The 20724-nt window shown below is 46.0% G+C and overlaps 1 protein-coding gene across 1 annotated transcript in view; it reads right to left on the bottom strand.

Moving 5' to 3' along the window:
- Positions 1–13867, bottom strand: part of LOC124477490 (A disintegrin and metalloproteinase with thrombospondin motifs 16) — a 29155-nt gene extending 15288 nt beyond the window's left edge. Inside the window, exons 1-7 of the mRNA XM_047035304.1 lie at positions 13441–13867; positions 13255–13354; positions 10870–11204; positions 4802–5129; positions 3297–3499; positions 1879–1962; positions 915–1074 (exon numbers count right to left, since the gene is read on the bottom strand). Coding sequence (XP_046891260.1) covers positions 915–1074; positions 1879–1962; positions 3297–3499; positions 4802–5129; positions 10870–11204; positions 13255–13354; positions 13441–13530 — 1300 coding nt within the window. The 5' untranslated portion in view covers positions 13531–13867. The remainder of the gene's footprint in view (positions 1–914; positions 1075–1878; positions 1963–3296; positions 3500–4801; positions 5130–10869; positions 11205–13254; positions 13355–13440) is intronic.
- Positions 13868–20724: the final 6857 nt, after the last annotated feature.

The following is a 20724-nucleotide window of genomic DNA, read 5'->3' as shown; positions in this document are numbered from 1 at the left end:
CAAAGGAGTCAACCTCAATGGATGAGCGATACCTGGGCTTTTTATACATACTTGAACAGTACACACCTTCGCACAAGTAATAACATAAAAACACTGATTAAGGACTTATTCCGAATAAACACGCATGAGATGTTACAGTTTCATTTAGAGGCGTAAATATCGGAATACAAATCCGTTTTTGTCACAGCATGTTTCATATTTTTGTGAGTCTCTGTATTCCTTCAAACCAGCCTATATTGGCTTAACTCCACACCCCTCCGGATCTCTCCCCTCTGATCTACAATACACCATCCCTCGTTTCCTCCTTCCATCTGCTGCTACAGGAACATAAATTACGAAATAAATAAATATTTGGTGCGGCCGGATGGAGCTGCCGATGTGGGGTGAAATCTCCATGATCCGGGGGGCCTTCCACATCAGAGGCCTGGCCCAGGAGTCCAGGGCCGTCTCTGAGGTGTTAGCCACTCACAGGTTGGCCCGCACGTTTGTCTTCCCAGGAGCCTTTGAACTGGGCTTCAACACTAAAGAGTGTAGCTAACACAAGCTAGTAGTCAGCCAGCACTTTGAAGTCGGAGGTTGGACTTGGGTTGAGCTTGTGTGTGTTTTTGGTGAGTTTGTGTGTGTGTGTGTGTGGGGGGGGGGGGGGACAGTACATAACAGCTTTTTTTCTCAAAGGAAACCCCAGAAGTCCTGCTCCTGGTGATTACCTTCAGTGAGCTAGTTACAGCTCATTAGTGGATAGGAAGGCCAGCAGGCTGGTGTAGGAAGGGTGTGTAAGCTCTTCTAGACAGTGAGAGAGAGAGCTACATTCGAGAGGGACAAGAAGAGAGAGAGAGCTACATTCGAGAGGGACAAGAAGAGAGAGAGGGAGAGAGAGAGAGAGAGGGAGTGCTGCATTTGAGAGAGCGACTTACCCAGCGTGTCACACGGTTCGTTCTTCCAGGAGCATATATCCAACCCTGTGAGGAGGATGGCGTGGTCATGACGACGGCCCTGTCTGCTTCCCAGGCTGGCCTGCCACTGGCAGAAGCTGTTCAGGGTATGGTCAGCGTGGTGGTTTATCGCCAGCCCATCCTGAGGGAGAGGGACAAACACATCAAAGTGTGTGTGTGTGTATATGAATGTATGGTAATGAGTGTCAAAGTGGCAGTTGGTGTCCATAAAAAAGCAAGAAAGTTCAGATGAAAAGCCCAAGTGTCACTCCACTTCATATTGTCAGATGAAGAGTGGGAGAGAGGCACTAAAACCAGTTCCCCCCTTTAGAAGCTCCTTAATCACCTGAAAACAACTGAGCAAAAAGCCAGGTCAAATTGGTCTAAAGTGCCTCTTTACTGGGAGCATATAGCAAATTGGAGAAGTAGGGACATTTTTGACATTCCTGAACTCAATGACCTCTTGGAGAAAATTGAAGTTCGTCAACATTAGGCACAGGTGGATGACAAAGATGGCCTTTCTCTCCGGCTTCTCAACTCCCTCGCCCAGGATTCGGCGAGAAATTTTCGCAAGAAATTGGCGAGAACCCAAGGAAGGGTACACCCCATAATTAAACTGTCATTGTAAAAGAAAAGAACCAATCTGCTCAAACCTCCAAACTGGTGGAACGCTCCAGAAACACCTAGCGATTTGCACCCTGAGGCAGACATAGTCTAGCACATCAGATACATGGATCTGAAAAAAGCCCAAAGCATTTACTACTAAATGTTAACCTTGAAACTACAGGTCTTCCAGTGCCAAATTGTCACTTTTGGCAACAGGGTGTAATTCAAACATAAATATTTTGCTGGCTTCATAAGACTGGGTGACGTGAGACGTGACTTAAGCTGCTGGTTCTGTGTCCATGATGGTAACAGATGAACATCCTGAAAAGAAAACACTAACCTGGTTCTCGTCCAACAGAATAAGACCCACTAGGACAATGTTGATATTCCCCCCTATGGTCCCGTCCTTGAAGAGAGTGGAGACCTGTGTGTGTGTGTGTGTGTGTGTGTAGGGGGGGGGGACATACATTAATCTGAGGATATAATATATCATCATCATCCTTAATACAGTTACCATTGACAACATCTGTAGTAAATACTGCTGCACAGACATCTTGAATTTAAACACAATCAGACAATCATGCATTTGGAAGGGGTAGTCTTGTTTAACAATAATATTGTAAAAAAATGAGAAAAAAGTCCTGGTTTCCGAACTAATTAAACATCTTAAAAAGATTTTGTATTTGGCACAAAGATCAGAGTTTAATAAACAAGAAACAAAGCCACGTTATTTAAAAGAGATAACATCCAAATACCCCAGAGACTGTATGGGAGAACAACGCAGCCTTCACGGCTGGTCTCAATTGAGCCTCTACTCATGCGATGACCTAAACATCAATCAAAGCTCTCAATCCAACTTTGAAACAGGAATCCCGATTCTTCTCTCAGGGATCGTAGAATACCTCTGGTGTCACTTTTACCCAAATGGTATTTCTTCTGGAAACCTCCGCTCCCTCCTCATGTTATCTTGTTCCCTCTGCTGACACGTGGATGGGGAGGGAGATGGCAGTGATACGTTGCTATGTCAGCAACCTAACGGGACTCTCTTATATCCTTATTGGAGAGATGTGTGTGTTGTTGTGAGTGTGAGTCTGTGTGTGTGTGTGTGTGTCTGGGGGTGGGGGGACCCAGGGGAAGAGGCAGAAGAGTGTGGTTGTTCAGTGTAACTTCATCCTGTCAAGATTGCCCCTCTTTAGTAGGTGATGAACTATTCTGACCCGGGTTTTACAGGGAACACTGTTTTGAAAAGAGCGCTGGGATTATCTTTGGATTTGTCAGTCAGTCGTTAAGTAGCAGAACGGCATGACGAGATGTGCTCAGATCAGCTGAGCGACAGCATGCTGTCCAATGACCTCATGTCCGTATCAGTTACATTCTCGCCACACTCTTCGAAACAACACCAGGAGTAGATATCTCCTCGGTCATATAAACCCTGGCGTAGATCAAGACCAGACTAAATCTGGGACGTATCTTTTTCCTATGCAGTCGATAGAATCCAGTATAATTCAATACATTGAATGTTGTGTCTAGACTCCTAAATTAACGATGTGCATGACCCCATTTAGATACCAACCACCATTTCCATTACATAACATGCATTCATAAATGTACCAGATGGTACGGTCCAAAGCAACGGACAAGTGCATGAAGCCAGTACAGATAATCAAGGAACAGCCGTGCCCTGTTCTGTGAACAGTGTTATCGCGGTTACCGCTAAGGAACAGTGTTTTGCCCTGAATCACGGTTCTCTCCACTCACCATGTTGAGCACGGTTAGGACATAAGTGGTTATGTTCTCATGACCGTGGCTGTCCATCATCTTCTTGTCGACCACGACCAAGGTCTCAACGTTGAGTTTGTGGTTGGTGTGGGTTTTGGAAAAGAGAGCTCGTTTGTTCCTGGGTATGTCTTTGAACTCATCAGGTAATATGTAGACGTCTTCCTTTGGAGGCTTGGGCATGTCTGTGGAAAAAGGAGGAAAAGAGAAGAGATTAGAGCCAGATTATGAAGGATTACAGCAACTGTAACACTTAACAGTAGCATAGTTTTCACACATTTCATAAAGGATTAATAAACATTGGGTGACTGGTTGTTGGATTGTCATTTAGGTTGTCTTTTGATGAGTTCTGTAATAGTCAATGCCTTTATATACGAATGAAAGCATTTTATATGAGGTGACAGGTAAGAAGTGTTACCCAAATTTTTTTGTCAGATTACGAAATCATGAGAGGAATTTGAGCTGTGAACTCCCATCTTTAATCCTCCACAGGAATGTTAGACATCTCTGTAGCATAACCTTCCATATTCACTTACACATCAGGTCACAAGGTCAAAACACACATCCGTGGGGTGAAAACCCAATGTTGCCTTTGACATGTATCTTTACCTAATCCCTGCTGACCTCGCAAATTATTATTAATCTTTCTGTCCTGCGAGTGTTTTGCTTTTTAAGACCTCAGATGGAAAGTTTGTTTGTCTAACCAGAAAACAGGTGAGGGCCAAACGGCCTTTTGCTCAAACGTGGCACAGGTGGTGCGCTGATGTCATTCCCGGAGTGTAAACACGACGCTGTTTTCTTGAGGACAGCTGTGACCTGGGCGTCCACGACCCCCTGGTCCTGTGGAAACCCCACGCTGTGAGGTCACAGTCTAATGAGCTTAGCCCGGCCAGGCGTTGCATGACTGTGCTATGAGACGGTCACACAGCACACGGTCATTAACGTGTACGCCATGATACTCGTGGACGTGTTATGTTTCATGCTTCAACATGTTAAGCTTGGTCAGGCCCTGAGAGAGAGAGAGGGAAGGTCCGGGGTCTCTCAGGAATGCACAACAGTAAATTAGTGGACGATTTAATAAAGAGAGGGTGGTGGTGGTGGGGGGGGGGTGGGGGTGGGGGTGGGGCGGGGGTCCAGAACTAGTGCTTACTGCAATAGCTGTCATACAGCCAAGTCCTTCAGTGTGATGGATTCATCTAATGAAACCATTCAATCTGGTCCTCAGGTAGCAACCGTGACTCAAATCAAACACCCTTCATTTACTTTTAAATACCTACAAGTAATTGATACATGTAATTAGCCCGGGTCTAGCACGTAACGTTTGCTGCAAATGCCACTTGTTCAATGACTTTTTATTGATTTCAAAGTTCAAGCAACACAGCCACACTACTCATCAACAGTACATGCTTTTCGTATCAAAGATACAGATTAAGTAGGACTGGGATGTTGGTCCTGCCCATACAAGGAGACAGAATGCCCTTACATACATTTCTTCCGCCTCCCGCAGAAGTGCTGCCGCTGCCTCGTCCCATGGTTGTAGTCGCCGTAGTGACCGTCGCCGTGGTGACCGTGGTCATGGTGACGGTCACGTTGGTGAGCCCCTTGGTCCGCGCCGGCGTACCCCCCCGGCGGGGCGCCTGGCAGGGCAACTAGCGGTCTCTCGGCGTCCCGCGGGGGCGAGTGCAGGTCTGCTGATCTCTTGTAGAGGATGTGAGGTAGGTGGCTGGGGGGGGCGCTGAAGTTCTCCCGCAGGGCCAGGCTGGAGGACAGGGGTCTCAGGAAGTACTCCGCATCCTGCGTTCGGATCAAACCTGACTAGAGGCAAGAACGGGTGCTCATCACCGTTGCAGTTTCAGCATGCTGTATTTTCATGAAATATGGGATGCGGTGGCTGGAACCTCCCATCTGCCAGCCCAAAGCAAAAAGTCCCTAAAAGTTCATGACTTGCTCTCTGCTCAGCTTTTAGTGCCACGTCGGCCTTGACAATCATCGAGCCACACACAGTGAAAACATAACGAGGTCTGGCAGTGGTAGAGGTCCAGATATTTAACTGAGTACGGCCCTTTCTCCACAGTGACTGATGTGTGAGGTCCTTTATCATTGCCACAGCTCTGAGCGGCAGTGTGATAGTATGGAGCGGTGTGAGTATTGGAGTGGAGAAGAGAGAGAAAGAGAGAGGGAGGGAGAGAAAAATAAGAGAGCTAGGAAAAGAACGAGAAATAGATGGAGAAACTGGACTACACTGAAGATAATAAATCGTCATAGCTCTTGACAGCCAAGCTACACCAGTCCTGTATATGACCCCAGCCACGTAAGGGAGGTATGGGTAGTGGAGGTGTTTACAGGTGATTCAGCATTAGGTAATTAGTACTTCCTGTTTTAACTTGTGTCAACTAGCCAATACACATTTAGCATGTTTTGGTGTGCACAACTTTACATTGGCATTGCATGTGTGACCGAAGTGTTTCGGAACCCTGTTTGCATAATAAGTCACCGCTTTGTAAGTTCAATGTTGTTCTTGCAATGAGACCATATTGAGGGCCTCTTGGTCTAATGGTAGATCTCAAGGTGGCACATACTGGTGTGGCAGAACCACAGGTCACCTATTTAACAAAACTAAAACTTAATTAGCTGCATTTTTATAGCATGGAAAATGAACTATAAAGTTTGAAGTCTACAGACATCTATCAATAGAACATCAAAGTGAGGCTTTGGGTTTTAACTGGCTGAGAAAATAGCTTGATCCCTTTGTGGCATCTTAAGAGTGTCAAGGGTGTTCCTGTGAAGGAATTAGCCGGCTTATGACACTGGATACAATCATAAACAGTTATATACAGTCACACAACTGGCTGGTGAAGAGCAATGAGAAGAAAAAAAAACACAAAAAAAAGTTTTTCTCTGTGATGAAATTGCTTGTATGTTGTCCAGAAAATAAATGTCCTTGACTAGAGTGGAAGAAATTGGGATTTCCTGTGTGTTTACATTATTGTGTCTATGTGTCAGGGTTAAGAGATGTTTGGGGTCAGGAGAAAGTGGTGGGTAAACGTTCCTTGTCCTGACTACAAGGAAAGCTCCAACTATGATCTCTCTAGTCTGAGAGTGGCCATGGGTTGGGAGCTGTGAATCTCTTTCTCTGCGACTGTTGTAACGTCATTACTGCCTGACTGTCACTATCTATGTTTACATTCTTGTGCCCTATAAAAGATGGTCCTACGGCCTTCAGAGCTGAGAGAGACATGATTGAAACCTAAGCCTGGTGTTGTGTTGTCATTTATGGTCGGAGGTCTGGTTCTCTCCCAATCTGCAGATTGATGATACTTATTAAAATTCAGAACTCAAGTGAACTTAATCACTCCGTTTATGAAGAGACGGACAAAACTATTTTTTCATCACCAGCCATATGTATGGAATGGGCATCCCTTCTAACTCTGTTTGTAATAAAGAGGTCTATTACTGTCTCTGGAGACTGGGTTGAGTACTCAACAACACTGTGCAGACACCGCTGATGATAGCTAACTAAGCCGCCAGCAAAACGCTCTAATCCTTAGACCAGCAGCCAGGTTGCTTGGCTTTTGGTGACACCCTGTGTGTTTCCAGTCATTCTCTTAGCAGTCTCTTACACGCTGGAGCAATCATTGTAATACATCTGGTCCGAGACTGGGCGAGGTGAGACCCCGGGTCTGGGGGGAGGACATGTCGCTTGAATCAAGCGTCCCCCCTGGAGGAAAGCATTTGGACATGCACTATGACACTTGATGGAAGTGTTGGATTTGCACCTCCACCCCTAAACATATGGGTCTTCAAGGAGACTACAACATTTCCAATGTGTGTATTGATTTTTACAAGTAGCCATATTTGTAAAAATAATTGTTGCCGTGACAGAAACACTGATATCCAGTCTATTTGTTAAGCAGACTGTAAGCACAATGCGGAAAATTGAATTTTCCCAAAGGGGACATTAAAGTCCCAATCCTTCTCCAGTCTGTTGGAGAGCAGATCAAAAAGAGAAAACAGCACCAGGCACCGCTGGCATGGCCAGGGCTTGCGACACAGTCAGATGGAGACCACATGTCACCCTGCACACCACGATCCTGTTTCCTTATGTCTCCAGTGCTGTCACTTCCCTCCAGCACCATATCTCTCCCTCAGAAACAAGAATCCATGGAAACTGCTGCTTTGCCATTGCTGAGAATTGAGGACTGGGACTGCACATGTAAACAACTTGGGTGAAGGGGCTCACATTATTTGAAACCCTGCCTAGATACTAAGCACGTGTATTGCCTCCAGAACATGCGGCTCTGGTCATGCTGTAACCTAGTTAGTTTCAACTTTGTGTTGGACTCATACTACAGTAGTACACCCAGCACCACATGTTACATTACCAAGCTATGTCCACATTAAGATCATGATACTGTATGATGCTTTCTTTGATAATCTGCCACAAATGTTCTTGAAGTGCAAAACAGTTTTCATTAAACAAAGCCTGGTTCCTAAGTTAACCAATTCAGAAGTGTATGTCCTAAACATGCATGCACACATCTATTGCCTGTGCACAACAATCATTATCCTGTATCCCTTCACTATGTGTACGCAGCTCTAAATTAAGAGATTAGGTCACCCTCCCGTTCTCCTAAATAGCCAATGTCATCAGATTACACGCCAGGCCCTACGAGGTGCAAATAGCAGTCGTAAAAAGCTAGTAGGCAGGGTGAAACAGTACCTGGGAGGGGGATGAACAGCTGGACACCCTGGAGGAAGACAGATTCAGACATGTACTGTAGGAAGGGGAAGGCAAGGTGTACAAGTGGATGTCAGTAAACGAGTGTATGCGAGCCTAGAGCTTGGGACTGCCTCACAAAGACGCACCTTCCTGGCAGGTTGGCTTCGCAATAGACTCCTCTTTGAAGCCGTAACTACACACTGTATTTTACCATAATGCAATGAAATGGTTTGTCTTCATGTGAATACTGTGAGACGTATTCATTATCACTGGTAATGCCCTGGTTACAACAACACAACAACAACACTATGCATGTCGGGCTGTGTTCATTGGCAGAAGGCTCTGTATAGTAGAAAACCAAAGGGGACCACACTCAATGTCTCTAAAATGTTCTTTGCATCTACAGAGCGTGTCACATCACATATTCCTGGAAATCCCAGGAAGGTGAGGAAGAAGGAGGAGCAGACGTGGGGGTGGATCAGGTTCTACTATAAACCCTGGAGCAAACATTACTTTTACAAAAGGAAAAACACAACCAACAAGTGATTTGTGGTTGGGGGGGGGGACACTTATGTATGTTCCTTCTGTTCAAATAAAAAGTGCTTTAGAAGTCTGTGTAAGATGAGATCTGAAGATCTCCTTGGTGAAGATGGAGCAGCTTCCTTTAGATCTTGACAAACCAGAGAAAAAGACAGACTGAATGAGTATGGTGTCTAACAACAGTCAGATGGCTGAGCGGTGAGGGAGTCGGGCTAGTAATCAGAAGGTTGCCGGATCGATTCCCCGCTGTGCCAAATGACGTTGTGTTCTTGGGCAAGGCACTTCACCCTACTTGCCTCAGGGGGAATGTCCCTGTACTTACTGTAAGTCGCTCTGGATAAGAGCGTCTGCTAAATGACTAAATGTAACAACGGTTCTAAGATTACTGCCAACCAGTTGAGATTCAAAAACTCAAGACCTGAAGCATCTACTAGGAATGGACAAAATAAAGAAGTGGAGGGGGATCTCCACTTCCTTATTTATTTATCTCAGGACTACCTCAGATAAGATACATCAACAAGCTAATCTAAGGTTGTTACTTCCTCGGGAAGCCCCCTGGAGAGTCAGATTAACACTTAATCTTAAACTCATGGGGTTCACTTCAATCCTAAATCAATCCTGGTGTATCATGTATTGTGTCATGGCTGAGCTCCAACCACCACCTACCTTGAGACTCCACTCACATCAAACCTGGCAATCCAACCTAGCGTATGACTACACAAACTGTACATCTAACACACAGAGGAACCTGCTTTATGGCCTTCATTTGCCATGTCCTTGTGTCTGCTCCGTTTCAAACTCCCTGGCAGACGCACAGTCCCTGCACCACGCTCTACTCGTAACTTTTTAACGGCAAACTCCCTACTGTCATCAAAGCAATGTTAACCACTCTAACTCAGCACTGCCAACAGCCCACTATTCAAAGAGAATTTATACATAGGCTTTAAGACATGAGTCTCCTCCCTGTAGTCATGTTTTACCCTCTCACAAGTCACAAAGTGAACAATGATTTTCTCCCTGGCGTCCATCCCAACAACCTTAAACTGGGACAACCAAACTGTCATGTTTCCAGAGAACCAAAGCCGGGCCCACAAGCAATTTGATCACGTGACATTACTTTCAGACATTACAACTCACCTACGTCATTTAAGAAACAGCCATTGCAATCAGTTGTACAATCAGTTTGATGAATGTACAGTACAGAAATTAGGTGCCCAGGAGGCACATCATCAATATAGAGTAAAAAACCTACACCAAACCCCACCAACAAACCTTGGTCTATGTTTGATGCAGTAAACAATAAATAGATCTAAATACTACCCTAAACACACAGATGAAAACACCCACATTGATCAAGGTAATAAAATTCCATACAAAACAAGACATACATCACCAAGTGAATGTTTATAGAAGTTTGAGTTCAAAACCCTCTGCTACCATGCCGGATGTTCCCGTAAACTGCCACATAACGTGTTTCAACCCAGACCTGCCAAACAGAGATCAATTCCTGATATCGATCCAACCCTATCAGGTCAATATTTGCCTGGCCCTTGTCAAATAGTACCCAGGTGGAAGACCAAGGTCTCCCTTCACTTATCACATTCAGCCAGACAAACATTGTGATAGCGTATTTTTTTCTAGACAGATAGGCCATCGCAACATGAGGGCCGACACACAAATGTCTACCTGCTAACCAGGAAGATCAACATCCCGGAGAGATCGAGACAAGCCACGTCAACATGTACCACAAGATCTAGTCTATTTCATTATTTCAAGCTGGAGGACAAAGAGAAAGCAGCGAGTGTGACAAACTATTTTGGGACATTCCTTTTGGTCAAAATCGGTGACAACGCCACAAGACAGACAGAGACAGACAGAGACCGACAGAGACAGACAGAGAGACAGACAGACTAACAGCAGATCTTGCCATGTTCTGTTCAAGGCATTTCTCTCAGGGGGTTTAGCCTCCTGGCTGCTGGGTATGTTTGAGGTAGGAGCAGTCACACTCAGACCTAAGTGTGCTTTAGGTCATGCTTGCAAAGCATTTCCTCAATAAGCCTTTGGAGTGTCAGTCTTCTAGTCGCAAGCTTTAACCCTTCAGCTAAACACTGCGATTAATCCAGTGCTTGCACCTGGTCATCACCAATAAGGAAAGGGCTAGAAGGAAAACGATTTTATGCAGGATTACTACAGGCCTGGCGACTGGCCAACACGCCCGCCTTCCTTCCTCTCCGCTCAGCCTGACCTCTTTATTGACGTATGAAACACACGCTCCAGGCCCGTCGGTTCACTCACCATTCCCGTGCATGTGGAGAGGGCCACGGACGAGTTCACCTCCAACCTCAGTGACCCCTGGTAAAAGCAAAGGTCGTCCGGCTGATACGCCCGCAGGCTTTTGGTGCCATTCCTCCCCAGGACCTGGACGGTGAAGCCAGGTGCGAGGAGGCTCCGGGAGGCCTCCTGCAGCTCTAGGTGGAAGTCCTGACCCAGGCCCCGGAGCTTGAAGTGGACCACCTCCCAGAGGCTGTCACCCCCGGTCAGTGATCGTCTCCGGCGCTGATGGTGGGCCACCTGGTGGGAAACGTACTGGCCCTGGTGGTCCACCTCATATGGAGCCACAATCTCATACTCTGTTGAGGAGATCCACCAGAACATTGAGACACATGCCTTCCAGTACCTAAAAACTTTCTATGCAAATATATAATGAGACACATTGTAGAGTAGTAATTTTAAGTGCTGATAATTAGGAATAAGGTAAGCAGAAAGGTTACAGACTCATCAAGCACAATTACATACAAAAGCAGTAGCAGAGGTCCCAGAGAAGAAAACATGAATGAAACAAAGCAAGTCAAAGGGATAAATACAAAGTAATTCATTCAGCATCACCAGCTGTGTTCTATAGGTAAAGGAATGGTATTAAACAGAGTTAGAAACCCACTCTGCGGATGTGGCAGAGCTATCCAGGGTGTGAACAGGAAACGCAGTCCTGTCAAGGAGTGAATCATGTCTGACCTAGGCTTTACAACAGTTCAGGCTGGTTTACTGCAGGTTGTAAAGAGAGAGGGGTGAGAGGTCACAGGGCCAAAATGTCAGACCATTTAAATGTCTGGTGGGGCATTAGGCTTCTTGTGTTCTTCCTCCCTCAGGTGAACCACACACTGGAAACACTGTCTGACTCCTGTCCATTGACTGATTCACTTCAAGGTAATGTTCTAGATGGAGGTAGTAGGTTTGAAATCCTTAAAGTGCCATCATAAAACGCTGTCTGAGAGTTTAAGGAGTCTGGAGACAGGTGATGCTTGTCCTCCTGGTGGTGTTGGTTGAACAAGGACAGGGTTTGTAATAGCACAGTGTGGATTCAGTGTAAATGATAAGCGTTATTGTTCTCCATAGTTGGTATTACAGCATGGGAAATGTGGAATTTGCACATGTAGGTGCCAGGTACAGAGAACTGATATTTGGACCAAACAATGTAACCTTTATCCATTTCTTATCAGACCCAGTGAGCTGATGAGGTAAACATTCTCAAAGCTTTTAACTAAGCACAATACAAGATACTGTATCACTATCCTTCATTTTGAAAAATTGAAGGAAAATTACAAACATTAGATAACAGTCTGATTATGTCCTGATGTGAATGAGACAATTAACTGGTGGTTCAACTTAGCAGAGACCACAGTCCGAAATGCCATGCTAAGTGAGTTTGAAGAAGGTAAACAAGCACCTCTTTCTGTCACACTCAGACCTGCTTTGGCAAACACCAAATAAGTACCTTTAGAATGAGCCCGGACAGGGGGCACCAAGAAGCAGGAAACTCATTATCATAACATTCAAAGTGTCTTGTAAAACTATACACCATGCAGGTTACAAATGTATGCTAAACTGCAGTCCCCAAGCCTATGATCACTGAACTGGTGCTACACTGAGTAAACACTCACCTGTCACAACTCACGCACGCACACCTCTACAAATAAACTCTCTCTCTCTCTCTCTCTCTCTCTCTCTCTCACTGTCTGTCTGTCTGTCTGTCTGTCTGTCTGTCTGTCTGTCTGTCTGTCTGTCTGTCTGTCTGTCTGTCTGTCTGTCTGTCTGTCTGTCAGTCTGCTGTCTGGGACTGTAGTCATCAAATTAAATAACGTTTAATTTGTATAGTCTTGGCCTTTGCAAGCAATGTGTCGCTTAGCCGATGCCTGTAGATGTCACCACCAAAGATCCTATACTTCATTAATCAATCAGTGATAGCAGGTGAGTTTTCAGGTCAGCAAAAACATTTCCATTCAATGAAAGGCAAGCAAAACAACAACAGTATGATACAGATAAGAGACAGGGAACATTCATGTCTGTCAGGTCATGTGCATCAACGTAGGGGCAAAGACACGCATACGTGTTCACTTTCTGTGCACTATGAGATACTTCGTTGGTGCTATTCAAGAATGGAACCCTGAATGCACTTTAATCGACTGGGCGTAAAACTGTACTACATCCTCTAGCGGAGAAAAGCAGTACACCCAATTAACAAACAAAAAGCTCTGACACAACTTTGGTTATTACTAAGTGAATGCAGCCATAGATGGAAATTGTGCGTGTAGTGGTTTTAAAAACAATAAAGGAAAAAACGAACAAGAATGAGGTAGGCCCTATTAACATGGTCTAAACAACGATGAATACATTGGTTTATACCTGTATTCTGAGGCAATTTTAGGGAGTGCAGTAAAGTGGATGCTCCTCTTGTCTTCCCATTGTCATTATGTGCAGATTCTCTAAAACTCAGCTGGAGGCTCTATAAAACACACATAGACGTCATTAACACATGAGTAGTGAATGGTCATACTTTTCAGATAGATAATGCACCACAATATTACATACCTCATTAACTAGCAAAATGAAAAAAAGCTGGAAAAAGATAAACGATATTGTCCCGCATCTCCACTTTGCATAAAGCCACAGAGAAGCCATGTCTCCGACAAATCTTTTGCACAATATCTTGTCCAAATCGGTCGCAATTGTCCTGTAGCTTGCCACGGTAATTCAACTAAACTTCAGTGGTTGCAAACTTGGCAGGGATGAATGAAATGTCGAGGCGGTGGGGGAGTTCCAGGTACGTCGTTTAGTCTCTCTCTCTCTCTCGCGCAACAATGGTCTTCCTTCAAACCTGGCATCACTGAAGCGGGCAGTCTTGCAACATCGCAATCCTGTCATCTCAGGGTGGTGAGTGCATATCCTATTATTTCACGAGACATTTCAGTTTTAAGGTTTTCCCCCCCCCCACCTACTGCTCGACCCCTGCGGCTGATTGACGCGCTCATACCGATTTAACTCGGTTGACTGAGGCGCGTGCGTTCATCACGTGATCCATGTGTTTCAGTAGAAATAAAAGTGTAATTCCTGATATTAGTCTAGTAGCTGCAAAAGACCGCTGCAATTCACTGTGGAAGGACCCTGTCGAAAGACTCCGCGTCTGGTCACGTACATGGCAGGACCCCTTCGAGCAACGACCCAACCAATAAGATTCAACACCTGTGCTGAGACACTGGGTGGGGAAAGAGGTGTCTTTGACCCGGTTAGACTATGATCAAATTAAATGAATTACAATTCTTGAATTCTCATTTCTCATATGTTATAATACGCAGGAAATCTGTTGGTTTAAAGCTAGCCAAAACTTGCTGCAATTTGACTGAACAGGAAAGCAGGGAGTAAAGGGATTGCTGATACAGCCAAGTCTACAGTAAGTCAAAATGACCAGACTGTCCCCATCTAGTGTCCACATCTAGTGGTTCAAAATGTTTTCAACCATCATTTACTGTACAGTTATTCAAAACGGCCATTTCCGTCACCAGGAGTGCACACAGGTGGTAGTCTTCGTAAAATGGCACTAGGATGACAAAGGATCTTGATGACTTTTGGTTACCCTCCATCTTTTAGAGCTACACACTGCTTCATTGGAAAAATAATAAAAACAAAGTTATACTGTAAAGTGAACTGAGTCAGACATAAAGATACAACTTCCAGATTCCTCGTCTTGCTTGCCAATCCTGGATTTACCCATTGATAAATTGTGCTATAAAGAGAATTCCTTCACCCATCTGTTCTAAATCATGGAGAATCTTTACAGTGTCAGCTGTTAAGCTGATATTCCCCTGCCTCCCAGCACCAGTCTGTCTGACTGTCAGACAACAGACCAGCATTGCCTGCATATACAGTTTGAATTGTAATTCAATACATTGCAAAATAGGAACATTTTAGTCATCCACATGTATGATGTACCTAGAACACATTTAGGCAATGGTGGAATCTCCTGAGATCTTTGTCTAATTCTGGACAAAATAATGTGAAACAATGCAGATCTTCTCTCCTTTAAGTTGTTTAATTAACCAAAACCACATTTAAGTCAATAGTGTGATAATCTCCCCCTGATAGTTGGCCAATGGTACAAACCAACTCCCCTCCTGAATGGAGCAGTCCATACACAAGATAGAGTGAGTTCACCTTTGACCCCCTGAGCTCCTGTCTGTCTCTGTCTCTTAATGGGCTCACTCTGTGTTTGTAGACTGGTTGAGTTAAGTGCAGTAAAGCCTTCTAACACACACACACACACACACACACACACACACACACACACACACACACACACACACACACACACACACACACACTCTTGTTCTGCATCCATCACCAACCACAAGTACCTCAAGCTTATTCAGAATCTCAGAATGATTCAGAATCACTCTGCCCGGCGATTCGGATTCTCAGTATCCCAGCTCCTAAATCTTGAATGATCCAGGTCTTGTGAGGGCTGTTCACTGAGTGGTCTGGTTTAATTAGCAGTCTGAGAATGTCAGGTGGGGCATAGTCCTCCATGGCAGCGGGCCAGAAGAGCCACGCTGACCGATCGCAGCTGTAACATTCCACCCCTCAGGATCGCACGTAGGGGGGGCTGACGAGAGCTGACAAGGGGAGCGAGACTGGAGCACCGTGGCAGGGGTAAGACGGGGGTAGGGTGAGGATGGGGGTGGGGGGGGGGGGGGACGAGGGGTGCATAGGAGGTTAGAGGTGGGTTGGAGGTGAGGTGGGGATGGGGGTGATCTAGAGAAGGGTGAGGTGGGAGAGCAAAGGACAGAGGTGGTGAAAGTAGTTTGTGAAATATGTCAGGGGAGGGGGTGGTGGTGGATGTGTGTGTGTGTGAGTGTGTGAGAGAGTGTGTGGGGGCGGGGAGTCACTGCTTGACACACTTTACATTAGGAAGGTAAACACAGAAGCAGGTGACCAAAGTGGTCGACCCAACTTTTCTGTTTGTCGGTCAAAGACCTTACCTTACCTAACCCCTCTCCATCCCAGTGAACCCACTGTTCTCACGCAGGGTTTGGTTCTGGGTTCTGGAGAACACTCGCTGTATTTTCCACACGGGAGAACACCAGGCCACTCCCAGAAGGTCTTGAAGCCCAACAGTGGATGGAATCCATTGATTCCTGATTCATTGTGCTAATCAAGTTTGTTATGTATAATCTTTCTAGTAATGGCATCTGTAATTGTTCCAAATAACTCTAGATTGCTTCCTGCAACAACGTGTTTGCACCAAAACCACTGATTGCACACCAGGCAGTAGAAGTCCAACACCAACCTGATGGTTTATGTCACTGTTTCCTACTGTCAGCTGTGGTGAGCTACTTAAGAGAACAGTTCTAAAACTTCTGTGAAAAAAGACAACCATAGAGGAGACTTGGCAGTGCAATAGCACATTTGTGTGCATTCATGGCAAACTATCGAAATGAATCGTTTCAGCAAACACTGTGTGTCGGAGGAAAAATAAGACCAACATGGTCATATCTCTTCTTGAAATGCACATCCTGCAAGAGAGAACACCCCCAGTGCTCTGCGGAGGAATGAGACTCAGGCAGTCCAAACACTCTGCATGGACAATGTGTTCTTTAAACACTCCTTGTTGACCAGACAGTTTTGAACCCATAGATAAAGATTGTACAGAGTTCAGCTCTGCAAGCTTCTCTAGTGAACCCACACTGAATGTAGGCCGTGGAATTGCACTAATTATTTGATGTCAGGTCTCTGTGATCGCTGGGGCAGAAAGAGCGTTTACGGGAGATGAAACCCAGAAGGAGTAAAGATGATGTGGCCAGTCTTATGACACTCCGCAGGGGTGAAACTCTGTTAGAAGTTCATCACCTCCGTGTTGTGTATACACGGTTGTTAGAATAACTCCCTTCATCTCTGCAGAGAAAAACCCAGTTATCTTTTATCAGTTTACTTCTGGAGGGGGGGGGGGGGCGGGGGGACGGGACGGGGGGACGGGGGACGTGAGCCTCGATGTCTACTGGACACTGTACCCATGCACCTGCCACCAGACCTTGCAAATGTGCTCTCTTAGCGGCCCCTGCTTATCACTCGTGTTAAGTCAGCTCCTACAGGAAACGGCTGCATTTACTGAGAGAAAAAGAAGTGGTTCCCAAGAGCTGTCTCGTTGAGGACAACAAAGAAAGCAAGGTGTTCATTGTATGAACTAATTCATCCATTTATGAATTCATTCATGAATTCCTTCCTTTGTTTGTCTTTAATAGCATACTGTATGTCATGCTAAAAGTGTGCTTATTGTAAATGACTAAGCGTGGAGATCCAGATCCTTAAAATAGGAGCGCTGTTGAGTCTGGGATGAATCAAGGCTTACACTGCAGAAGCAGTGGCCTCCAGTCTAAACATCCAGTCTCACCTACTGTCCACAACACATAGCACCCATTCACAACTTTCCTTCCACAGGAAAGGGCTTCTCTCTCAACAAGCTCAATCTGCATTTTGCAAATCAATGCAAGCTAAAATGTGTGGGTGCTGAAGTCTGGCCAAGAGTCACTGAGCCACACAACCCCCCAGTCAGCCAACCAGCCAGCCAGCCAGTCAGACAGCTAGCCAATCAGATATCTAGCTAAACCTTCACAGAGAGAACCTTGCAGACCCAGAGTCAGGCACCACAGGGGAAGAAGAGGAGCATTCTTCCTACTTGGCCCGGGCTCAGCTCAGCTCAGCGTCAGCCCTGCTCTGGTTTTGTCCTCTGGGTGAGAGGAGGCACAGACAGGCCATGGAAACTCACCCAGACCACCCTGGCACAGACAGACCGGCTCTGACCTGGACCCTGCACACGGGACCACCTGGACATGGAGGAGGGCTGTTCACGGCATGGGAGCAGAAGTACGGATGGTGCCGACTGGATTTATCCTTCTGGAAATGCTCTTCTTAGGCCCAGTGCAATCATTTGTAGATGTACATACAACCTGCAGACATGAGGAAGCACACACACACACATATACATACACATGTATATACATACATACCAAAAACACTTAAAAAACAGAATAAGTGAACCGGCTGTGCATCATATAGCTCCTCTGGTTGGTTGGTTTCATCCTGTAGGTGGGCAGAGCTGCACCCACCCAGGCACATCCTAATGATCTCCACGTGAGAAGCTACGGTCGGGCCGACCCATGTTTAGCCCCTGTGAACTATCCTCAGAGATCAGAAGCCTGGCTCCACCCACCCCCACCCCCCCACTGAGACTCCCATGGTTCACACCACCCTCCGTTTGAAGTTTTCCTGCCCTTTGTCACGGTTTTGCAGCTCTCGTGTGGGCTGTCCCGGCCACGGCCTCTATAAACCCCCCCCCCCCCCCCCCACCACACACACCACACACCCACACACACACGCACACACACACACACCCACACACACTGCTCTCCGAAGCTTGCGTCCATCACGCTCTCCTTTACACAGTTCCACGTACACTATGTTTTCCCAAAGTGCAGACAAGCTGAATGGCATCACAGCTAATTGGCGTTTAATTCATTGGAAGAGGTCCCCCTCGTTTCACACAGCCATATATCAGTGGTCCGACAGCTCCCTGCCACAGAAGGTGAGAATGTGTCGTAACGGGGGTGAAAAGATCAAGAGAACGAACTGGCATTGAGTCGTCAAAAGTTATTTTAACTGCAGGAGGTGAGTTGTTGGTCTCCCTGGCCTGCAGTAGAGTACAGCAGAGAGGAGCAGGGCAGGTCAGATTACAGTAGAGTAGATCAGAGTAGGTCAGAATCAAGCAGAGCAGAGCAGAGTAGAGTAGAGCAGAACAAACACTTGTTCCTCGCAAGAGAGTTAGAAACTGGGTTCTTTGTTCAGTTCAACCTGGTCCACTCTGAGCAGCCCGTGTGCAGCGTCTCCTAACGTCTCTGTTGACAAGAGGAGACAGGCTAAACAAACACTCCAACTTCCCAACCCCCCAGCCCTCCCCCTCCCCCTCTCTCACCCCCTCCCCCCATGACACCAAACACCTCCCGCCCAGTCACTCATGATTACAGATCACTTCTTCCGTCAATACCTGTACCCATCAGATGCTTGATTCTAAGGGCGGGTGGGGGAACTAAGTCTGTTGTTTGTTTTGAGGGATCCTAAAATGTGTTTGTTGGCAGATGCTGTCATTGTCTCCCTTCCGGCCAACGACCCTTGAAATGCTTTTTAGAAGGCAACACCAAAACACACGAGTCTTCGACAAAACCATCGGACTCGTAATTCGAATCAGGTGTCTCTCGCGAATGATGCCAACACAAGCTACTGTTTACTTTACGCAGTGCGAAGCGTTAATTTAAAACATTTCGTTTTCAACAAAGCAGCATTGTTAGCTGGTAGATTGCGTTATGGGTCCATGCAAAGTTTTGAAGCTTGTTCTTAGATGTGCAAGTATGCTGTGGGATGAATCAAGTCTGTATCAGTTCTGTTTCATGTGTGAGGGAGACATTCATCAAAACCTAAGGAGGAAGGCCTGACAGAATCCTTGAAAATGGTTGATTCATTGATATTTTATCATACCATAAAATACAGACAGTGACATCAAGAAATATGCTGGTCTTCTGCTTGAATTCTTGCTGCCACGATTATCACGTTTGAAGCGGCCATCCTTTGGAATGCTCCGTGACCTTTTGACCTTGTCAGGCGTAGGAGTTTACATGTGTCTGCCCTCATCCAAACAACATTCCGGGACTCCGTCTGGGATTGTGGGTAATTAGCTGACATCACACCATCTTCTGAAGCCCCACGAGAGCCCCAGAGAGCCACTGACCCTGCCGTCTGTCCTGCTGCCTGACAAGAAAGGACATGTGACCCTTTTCCATGACAACACCAGTCATGCACACCCTTATTCTAACCCTTACCTCAACCCTGACCCTAACCCAACATTCAACCCACTAACTTTCATTTGATGCTCATTCTATGTGTAAAAACGGGGGTCAGATGGCTGAGCGGTTGGGGAAGCATGCCATTAATCTGAAGGTTGCCGGTTCAATTTCCAGGCCGTGCATTATTACGTTGTGTCCTTGGGCAAGGCACGTCACCCTATTTGCCTTCGGAGGAATGTCCCTGTACTTACTGTAAGTCGCTCTGGACAAGAGCGTCTGCTAAATGTAAAATCAAGGACGTTTTTCTCACCTGTCATAACTTGTATTAAGTTGAACACGTGTATAAACTGACGATGCTCCGAGCCACGTGTTTTATACAGACTTGCCATGAAGACAGTGAATATAAATATTCTGAGACCCATGGCCCAAATGTGTAATCAATACACATAAAGAAGCCCAGCCTAAACAAGGAATTCATAGCGCCAAGGGGTATGTGTGCTTGAACTTGACCTGTGCTGACCCCATATAATACCCGACCCTTCCCTCCCAGACAGGAGCTCATACAGTACTTCTGGTCGGCTGAGCTGTGGGCTAAGGGGCTATGTGAACGTACACCCCCATCTCTTTAATCTTCAGAGGAACAAATTGATTCTGATGGTCCCCCAGTACAAGCGCAGGGCTTTGAGCTGCTTTGCATGCTCACACACACACGCTAACACATCCCTACATAGAATGTATGACATGTTGAGAATAGCTTGGTAGTTCCTCCCACCAAGCTGCCCGTGTGAACGAGCTACATTCCTGTGTGGGCAGTCCCCAAGTCGTTGTCACACTGTCTAAATAGCTGAAGCAACTGAACCCCCATTATCTGAAATGGCAGACTATTACTCTTCTGGCTCCAAGAGCCCCTGTTAGAGAGCAGGACAAAAGAGCCTGCAGATTCAACTACGGGAGAAAGAGAGAAAAACGAGACCTCTAACTTGGGGAG

Source organism: Hypomesus transpacificus, chromosome 2, assembly GCF_021917145.1.
Source record: "Hypomesus transpacificus isolate Combined female chromosome 2, fHypTra1, whole genome shotgun sequence".
Lineage (NCBI taxonomy): Eukaryota > Metazoa > Chordata > Actinopteri > Osmeriformes > Osmeridae > Hypomesus > Hypomesus transpacificus.
The sequence above is the reverse complement of the archived record's forward strand: the minus strand, read 5'-3'. Positions and strand labels throughout refer to the sequence as shown.